Here is a 9,304-nt window from a genome sequence, read left to right on the forward strand (position 1 = left end):
GTGGGTAGACCTGGTCAAACCCCCTAAAAGTATCATCTGCTCGGATTCTGCAGCTGCCTTGTTGGCTTTGAGAGATGGGACATCAAGGGCCCAGGACTGCTTGTTTAGGATCGTGAATATAGACTGCCATGTGGGCTTTTTGTGGATAGGCTACCTAGGCACTCAGGGGTTGAGGGAAATGAAATCTCTGACAAATTGGCTAAGGAATGCCCTTAAGGGAAACTATTGAAGGTTCAGTTGGGAAAATGTGAATGCTTTGGCTTTTGTAAAGAAAAATTAGAGCTTCAGTCACAAAAAGAGTGGACAGAAGAAAGAAGGGGTAGGCAAATTTCTCTCTGCAGTCATCTGTTAAAAGTAAGAGGTGGATGATAAACTCTGGAAGAAGGGAGGATGTTGTTCTAGCTAGGTTGAGACCAGGGCATTGTGGTCTAGCCAGCTACTTGAAAGTCATAGGCAAACATCCAGACGGTCTGTGTCAGTATGGAGATTTGGAAACAGTCCAACATGTTATGTTATCATGTAATAATTACAGAAGTGAAAGGCCACAGTTATCCAGGGAGTTGTTTTTTGCATCTGAAATGAATTTTCAACCTACTGGTAGAGCAATCTTAAGATATCTCCATGCAACTAGCCTATATTCAAAAATATAGGATAAATAGCTGTCCCCTTTCTGTGGATGGCAGCATTACGCTGTTCAGTGTACAGTCTGCCGGAAATTCATTAGAAGAAGAAGAAGAAGAAGGAAAAAAGACGCATGCTTCCGCACCACGTGACTAACAGATATTGATGGCGGCTCCTTGTTCTGCAGGACTTGTATCCAGGACATCAGGTACCTTTTCATTTACAGGCTCCCCCGAGAGAGAGCTAGCATAAACAGTTGCTCCTCGCGTAACGTAAAAAAACCAATTATTTATTTACCACATGCATTAAAACATGACAGCAGCGGTGACATGTGGAAGTAAAGTGGCGATGTTTATGTCAGCAAAGGTTGACTTGCTAGTTACTGTTAACTTATGTTGTCATTGAGTTCACCTGTCCATGCCGGGGGGAGTTTATGAACTAAATGGACTTTAAAATGAGTGGAGATGGTGTCAGTCTGCCCCCAAAATACACTCACACACACAGTTAGCTTTCCACAAGTTCACATGAGTCAGCTGTGCACTTCACTTATTAAAAACGCTTAAATCTTGTACTGCAATACTTCTACTAACTTACTTCTACTAAATAACAATAATACCTCTTGATACGGATAAAATTATATACATACACTAAGTTGTCGCTACTTAATTAGGCACAACTATGCAATCTGTTGATATTCAATGCAATCCATCTGATCTGCCATAAATTCTGCCTTCAAAAGAATTATAATGTTCAGTTTTTGTTGACAGTCTGAAATGTAGAAATTCTATCATATGTTTATTTTTTAGATCATATTAAAAGGTTGTGATTTACTGGAATACATTATATTGAGAGGTGTCTCTATTTTTTTTGTTTTGTCCTCCCTGTTTTCATACACTATCTCTAACAATGACCTCAAGCTAAAATATCATTTAATTGGCATCTTTATGACAGTGTCAAAAAAAACAAACATTATAAGCATCAAAAATGTAGACTCAACAGCTGTATTGGATTGTATTCAATTGTACAGGTGTACCTAATAAAAAAGGGGTCACTGAATGTATGTTGCATAGGATTGCTCCCCCCGCCCTCATGAACTGGATTTGTACCCTGTCACCTCACACACTGCGCACAGTAAACTTTACATGCCAGCTTCATTATTTGCTGAGCAGCACTCCTGTGCTGGAATAGTAAACACTGGTCCCATGTTTTTCTACACAACAAAGGTCTTAAAGTTGATTTTACCCTCTACAAAACAGGAGCACAAAATTAGCTTATAATGCAGGACCTGCCTTAGCTGCTAGTACGCATTCTTAGTGTAAATTCCCAAACAAATTAGCAACTATTCAAATTATTAAAACCTTTATCTGGTTGGTAAGCCAGGGTATCTATCGTTATAATGCCCAGCGCTTCTCTTGGCTTTATATTACGGTAGTTATAGTAGTGTTTGTATTTTCCAGTCATTCATTTTATGTTGATATACTATTTGTTTTAGTCGTGCCAAAGGGGCCTGTTTGGTCTCTTCAATGCAACATTAGAATTACAGTGTTTAATGTGTATAATGTCTCATTTTATTTAACATACATAGCAAAAAATATTTTGAATAGAAATGGTGGTGCACTGAATTCTGTTGCAAAGCTTTGGTACTGTTTTTGCCACCATTCAGGCTGATACACTGGCAGGACAATATGGGGAAAAACCTCCCTCTATGCTGCTGATAGGAAACGGTCCACAGCAACAATTGTTATCCATCGGGCGCCCTGGTGTATGACCCTTTTGTTTCATGTCATACCTCTCTCTCTGCCCCTGTTTCCTGTCTCTCTCTGTTATTTTTAGTATCAGTCAACACTATTGGCATTGAAAACACAGTTTAAAAAAAGCAGCTTAAGCCAGATTTTTGCAGTCTTCATGTAGTTTTTATATTTTATTGTTTGAAGTATTTTTGCAGCTGCAGCTCCATCTGTACTTTTAAAACCAAATTCTGCTAAAAGCTACTCAGCTTTGTAACCATTGACTCTACATTTAATCTCATGGTCTTCTCATGAACGCAGATAGTCTCACTTTTAATTGGACAAGCATATATTGGTAATTTCTCATTGACATTTTGGGTGTGTGTGATATGCTATTGTGTATTGTATGTCCTGTGTGTTTTTTTTGCTTTGTACCTTTTTTTATTGTGCTGTTATATGTTTTAATTGTGACCTGCTGAAGGGACTACAGCGGAAAATGAGCTATAAGCTAACTCTGATACAGTACATCAAATATTAATATTCATGTTTAACACTGTGTGTGGTTCCCTTCCAAATAAAATAAATAAATAAAAGCGCCTTTATTGGATATTGAAATAGGGAAATGACATACAATAAAGGTCCCCATCAGAACTCAAACTGGGAATGTAGCAATTACATAGTCTGTGTTGTAAGCGCAGCATTTTTGTAACTACATACTGTAGATACTGCTAGTGACAATCTACCCCTCTCATCCTAATTCTGCTCCTCTTGGTGGCAGCTTGAGCATGATTGTATGCTCAACTTTTTGTATTGTTGAGTGGTGTAGTGAGGCTCCCTCATTTCCTTTTAGGAAAGGTTATTTTGTTGTCATATATGTACGTTTCTACAGAGTCAGACTCAGAAAAAACATTATCATCCATCAGAAGGTAATAGAAATTTTCCTTTGATGTGGGTCACACAATATGCAGATAAAAAATTGTCATTGTTGCACAGCTGGTTGAAAAGAGAGCACTGCTGAGGGGGAAATACAGGAACTCCTTTCCTGCCATTTATTCTTCTCAGAAAAGCAGGAGTCTTTTATTCATAAACAGATAGCTCTCTATTGTGTTGCTTTTATTCTGTCCTTTTCTCCAGGACTGGGTGGTTTCCTGCGGAGAGTTTGTTGTCTAGGAAGCTGTGGTCCCCCCACAGCCCTACTGTGTCAGCAACATCGGCGCTTTTTCTGGAGGAAGTGGAAGAATTCTCACTCTCACAATGTAGTTCGTCCAGCTGCTGTTAGACCTGCCTACGTGGTACCCAAGGTACAGTAGCTTATGTTGCCACAGTCCTAAGAAGATATGTCCCAGGCCACTCCTAAGGATTGGTATCACGGCTGATCCAGGCATATTTCAATGGATCATTATCAGCTAAAATAAAGCCAATCAAATGCTAATTGTGTTACTGTACTCTACTGTGTTTTGTTCACCTCAGCCTGTTTCCTTTACACCAGCCTAAAGTATGAGCATTTTGCCCTCTGTATATTTACAAGTAAAAACTAAAAAAAAAAAGTGTGTGATCTTGAAAAATGACTTGGGCACACCTGGTTGGCAATATGCACAGATTCTCTGAACTCTGACACCTTTTCTCAATAGCAAAGAGTATCAGTGTACAAAACATTCAGGTTGCAGCTTCTTACTGTTAGCTGGTGACAGAAATGTTAAAATTAATCTTGTTATTTCAGTATGCCAGATACATGTTTAATCAATTTTGAAAATCTTCCTCTGCTTTGTAAATAGGTTAAAATAACCATAACAGCCTCAGTACTGATGCAGTAAGATCTTAAATTACTTACATAGGACCTCCTAGTTTCTTGAGGCTAATTGACTTCAATATTAATAGTACTAACCAGTAAGATAAAAATGACTAACATGCCGAAATTAATTAGCATTAAAAACAATCATTAGAACATATGTATTGATGTCATTTCCAGGTCTTCTGCATGATAAACCTCTCAAACTTTAATGCGTTGTTGACTGACTCAATTCTCATTCCATTAAAAATAAAGGAAAAAAGAAAGACACATATGGATTACCTCACTTAATAGGAGACCTATCACATACAAAAGAGGTATATAAAAAAAAAATACACACACACGCTGACATCTTCTCCAGGGTTAAGCACAGAACTCCATTAGTTACACTTGATTACTAAATTGACCTCAAAGTTACACATAGCTAGACCTCATTCCCATATTTACTATCACACTCAGTTTTTCACTCAGCAATAAGCACACTATTGGACTAAATGAACAAGAGGAACGGGGCTGGGAGGCACTTGGATTAACTGATGAACACAATACAGAAACTCTGTCTTTGAATTTCATCACTTTACTTTGTAGTTTCGTCTGTATCTCTTAATAATTACTCTGTTTTTAGATGGAATTGTAGAATATTAATATGACTCACCCTTTATATCCTCCTCTTTCATCTCCTCTCTGACTTTAGCACATTGTGCGACCTAGCTATGTGGGCACTGGAGTGGTCCCAGAATGGCCAGACTACATAGAGATCAAGGACCAAGAGCAGATTGAAGGTCTTGCCAGAGCATGTCAGCTAGCCAGGCATGTGCTGCTACTAGCTGGACGCAGTCTGAAGGTAAGCACCTACAAGTATTGTTTGTGTTTCTATGTCATGATAAAGAACAAAAACAACACAACAGTCATGACTTGTGGCTTCCAGGTTGGTATGACGACAGATGAAATAGACTTCATCGTGCACCAGGAGACCATCAAGAACAACGCCTACCCATCACCTCTCAGATATGGGGGTTTCCCCAAATCGGTCTGCACATCTGTGAACAACGTGGTCTGTCATGGCATACCTGACAGGTGAGCACGCTGCACATTCACTGACAACAACTGGATGCATGAAAACAAAAAATGTACTGCATTCAGTATATTTTTATGTCATTTTCTCTTTTTTTCCTTCCAAAATGAGAATCTACTAATCATAAAATACATACAGACACTGAGAAAATCATTTTTATCTTTCATTTGAACCAGATTTAAAGCACTTTGGTAACTTAAATTTTAAATGTTGCACTAAACTATAAAAACTTTGGATGATGAACTTGGTTGATAAGTCAGAATTAATTCTTGGAAAATTTGACTTGATCTTAGATAAATGTAATAAATACTTCATATAGATATATACTGTATATTTTAATGGTGAGATATCATGGTGAAGTCCAGTATTAATGGTATTAGCAGAAATTAAGCATTAGTAAAAATGTAAGGGGTTCTCTGTATACACTGTTCATCTTTTAATATTCCTTTGTCCTGCAGTCGGCAACTTCGAGATGGAGATATCATCAATATTGATGTCACTGTAGGTTGATGCCGTAACAGACACACAAACAAACTCATAGACATTACTGCCAACATGATCAGTTAGAGCATCACTGACTTCTGCCTATTCACAATAGGTGTATTTGGATGGTTACCACGGCGACACCTCGGAAACCTTCCTGATTGGCCAGGTGGATGAGGTCGGCCAACGACTGGTGGAAACTGCCAGGCGTTGCCGAGATGAGGCCATTGCTGCCTGCAAGCCGGGTGCACAGCTCTGTGTTATAGGGAACACTATTAGGTACACACACACACACATTGAATACACACATAAAATGCATAAGTAGATAAAATACACGATTACATATAATCACATTCATTATTCTTTTAACTAATATGTTTCCGGCAGTGAAGTAGCCCATGCCAGTGGCTTTCAAGTGTGTCCGTATTTCATTGGACATGGAATAGGCTCCTGCTTTCATTGCCATCCTGAGATCTGGCACCACGGTAAGTTTGTGTAAAGTTTTGGCAATAGACCTCATGCAAGAACCACTCGTATGAACAGAGTGGTTCCAAGAAATTGATTGATAGATTAATTATTCCAAGCAAATTTGTGGCATTCATTCATTTTCTCATACTTTTAATTTTCTTTCTCAGATAGTCTCTCACTCGTTTGACTTAAAGTTAAAATGTCTTAATCTGAGTCAATATGGAGTTTAAATATGATACTAAATGCTTTTGCTGTCTTTTAATATGCTTTAATGAGGAGGTAATGTACTGTGAATCCCTGCACACAGTGAGGGAACTCCACTGCTAAAAGTTACTGATATGGTCGGTGACGATGGTGATTCAGTATAGTCAGTTCAGTTTGAAGCTTTGTTGATTTTAAAAAGTGGTTTGTACATGTACTGAGCACCGCTAATATTGATAGCCTTGTAAGCAGAAGAGAAGAGACTCACAAAACATGTTTAGTTTGTAAGGTAAGGATATTGAAAACTGAAACAGGAAAATAAATATGGCAACAATAAAATTAGTAGCAGAAATAAATGTCCTATGTTGCCCAAATTCTCTAAAACTCTTTTTCTCTTCATTTTCAGCTAATGACAATGACATGACCATGGACGAAGGAATGGCTTTCACAATAGGCGAGTCACATGTTACAATTTCGTGTAAACATTAAGATGCCACAGTGTATGAGAGCAGGACTGATATTGTGGGTTCATTTGCAGAACCTATACTGATGGAGGGGTCTGCAGAATTTAGAATCCTGAAGGACAAGTGGACCGCAGTGTCCGCAGATGATAAAAGGTACAACGTGGTGGGCGACCAAAAACACACTTTTTCCGACTAAATGGTCATAAATTTTTAATGTGCAGCTCTGTTTTGTATTTACATTCTTGCAGATCGGCTCAGTTTGAACACACGGTGGTCATCACATCTGATGGAGTGGATATTCTCACTAAACTGCCAGAAGAGAGCAATCTGTGACCTGAAGTGATCTACCTGCTGACCTCTACATAAACTTTTCTTCAGTTTTTAGAAATGTGTTTACATCAAAGAGGGTCTAAACCACTTGAATGGTGATTCACTGATGATGGACGTAATCTAAATAAGCCTACCTGTAATATGTAAAAAAGAGATAAAGGTTCTTATTTTACATTTAATTATTAAGTATGGGTTACACATACAGTATCTCTAAATTTAGTTCGATTAAAGTGGGTTTCTTCACCCATCATGGGAGCATAAACAGCAGAAAAATGACTACCTTATCTTAGTTACTGAATTTTGAGTTTTATTCAGATGTGAGTGTTTATATTCAGTACAAGTCAGGATAAGAGATTCAGTTTCTTCCGCATTTCAGTCTGTTCCTTTTCTAGCCCCTCAGCCGCTGAGCGGTTTGACTTTTTGAAGCCAACGCTCAGATTTATTCACTCCTTTATGACAGACAGTGAAATGTGACTTGTGACAATCTAGAGGGACTTGAAACAGTTAAATGGGAGCCGTACAAGCGGGGCTGTAGCTGGGATTTTAGACGCACTGAGGTCATGAGTCCAGATTCCTTTAGCACAACCCCATCCACTGTAACACTGTAAAACTTTGAGTATTTAATAAAATCATAAAATCTCACATTTTATTTAATCAACTGTTGAATTATTTTTTTGTAAAACTGATCACACTTCATCATTATCTAAATGTTGCTTCAAAGCCTTTTCTACACCTCCAAGTGTGTAATTATGTTAGAGTAGTAAATCCTGATTTCTTTTTTTCTTTGCCTAAAGCAATCAAATAGGTCAAATAACATCTAAATGATCCTTAAGAACCCAACATGTATAATGTGTGTAATGTAGTTTTAGAATGTTATTTTGTTCATGTCACTAAACCCCTAATTTCCAAAAAAATATCACAGAGGAATCATGAAATATTAACTGTCAATTCCATCAGTGGAAACCTGTCTCCTGTTAAGTGATACATTCTGTAGTCAAGTGTAGCCACTAGATGGCAGCACACTGCACTAAATTATTCTAATAGCATGTTGTACTGTGACCAGCAAAGGCCTCACGTCCTCCCTCTGTTTACACCGTGTGATGGCCAGCAGCACAGCACGCTACGTCTGTCCATCTGATATTTGTTTGTGGCTCTTAAGCAGAAGGAAAAACAAGCAATTGTAAATCTGAGTATGTCTAAGCTTAATGTTTAAGTCACGCTTAAACAAGGTGTCAATGATTAATCCTTGGTGAAAATCTTCTCCTGGGGCCTGAGGCTAAATTATTTATCAACTGCCCATCATGACAGGGGTTTTCATAGTATGTAGACAATGTCAGTACTCACTTCATCAGCGAACATGGTGAAGAAAAAATCTGCACAAACCAGAGGCCAAAAATTCAGCTCGGGGGGGTGGGGGGGGGTGTAAATTCCCGGCATAGCAACATCCTTCTGTTCTATTTTTCCAATTCTTCTCTACCGCCTATATCTTTTATCCACAGGTGGATTTAATAAAGAAAAGTTATGAATACTCGAGAGCAGAGCAGACTGGTGCCTTGTCTCTTAACCTCACGTCTCCACTTTTGTATTTAAGCTTTTATACAGTATTAAAGAACAGTGACATTTGACATTTATTTCTCTAATTAGAACTACAGATCTGTTAATTTAAGTAGAAGTAGAATTGCAGTGTGCATGACGTGAGAGACTAAAAGCTTCACCCGCATCCTTCCTGTAGAGTTTATTCGACAGTGTGGCATTGATTAAAATTGCATGATTTTGTAATGATACTTCTTATCGTGACTGTGAGGGGAGTGTGGTGAAGTAAAGATGCTTCAGAGAAAAAAAACAGGAGGAGAAATTGGATTGCAGCCCACTCGAGGGTGTGTTTTCTCTTCCTGCCAATGCACTCTGAAGTGTGTGTGTGTGTGTGTGTATGTGTGTTCCTATGCTCTTGTCAGTGCCAGTTTGTGGGTGGGGCAGGAAGGATTAGACAAATAAAGGTAGGGTCAGATAATCTGGAGTCTAATCATTTCCAGCGAGGAAATGATTCACATATCATAATTATATTTGAAACGTGAATCATGATAATGAGTCAATTTGTTACCTGGATTCAGCTTTTATCAAACTTGAGGGTTATACTGTGAATTTG

At 38.3% G+C, this 9,304-nt stretch overlaps 1 protein-coding gene across 1 annotated transcript; it reads left to right on the forward strand.

Moving 5' to 3' along the window:
• Positions 1 to 722: 722 nt before the first annotated feature.
• On the forward strand, positions 723 to 7,200 carry metap1d (methionyl aminopeptidase type 1D (mitochondrial)). The gene is made up of 10 exons (XM_042429949.1): positions 723 to 829; positions 3,483 to 3,649; positions 4,832 to 4,981; positions 5,066 to 5,214; positions 5,671 to 5,713; positions 5,811 to 5,974; positions 6,083 to 6,180; positions 6,771 to 6,818; positions 6,903 to 6,981; positions 7,077 to 7,200. Exons 1-10 carry the CDS (start codon positions 787 to 789, stop codon positions 7,159 to 7,161), a joined length of 1,026 nt encoding a protein of 341 aa, XP_042285883.1. The 5' UTR covers positions 723 to 786; the 3' UTR covers positions 7,162 to 7,200.
• The last annotated feature ends 2,104 nt before the right edge of the window (positions 7,201 to 9,304 follow it).

This window comes from Thunnus maccoyii, chromosome 12 (genome assembly GCF_910596095.1).
Source record: "Thunnus maccoyii chromosome 12, fThuMac1.1, whole genome shotgun sequence".
In the NCBI taxonomy this organism is placed as follows: Eukaryota; Metazoa; Chordata; class Actinopteri; order Scombriformes; family Scombridae; genus Thunnus; species Thunnus maccoyii.

Coding starts and splice junctions, on each gene's coding strand:
- metap1d (XM_042429949.1), top strand. CDS start 787: ATGGCGGCTCCTTGTTCTGCAGGACTTGTATCCAGGACATCAG. Junction 4,982..5,065: donor TAGCTGGACGCAGTCTGAAG/GTAAGCACCTAC, acceptor TGTGGCTTCCAG/GTTGGTATGACGACAGATGA. Junction 5,714..5,810: donor TCATCAATATTGATGTCACT/GTAGGTTGATGC, acceptor TATTCACAATAG/GTGTATTTGGATGGTTACCA.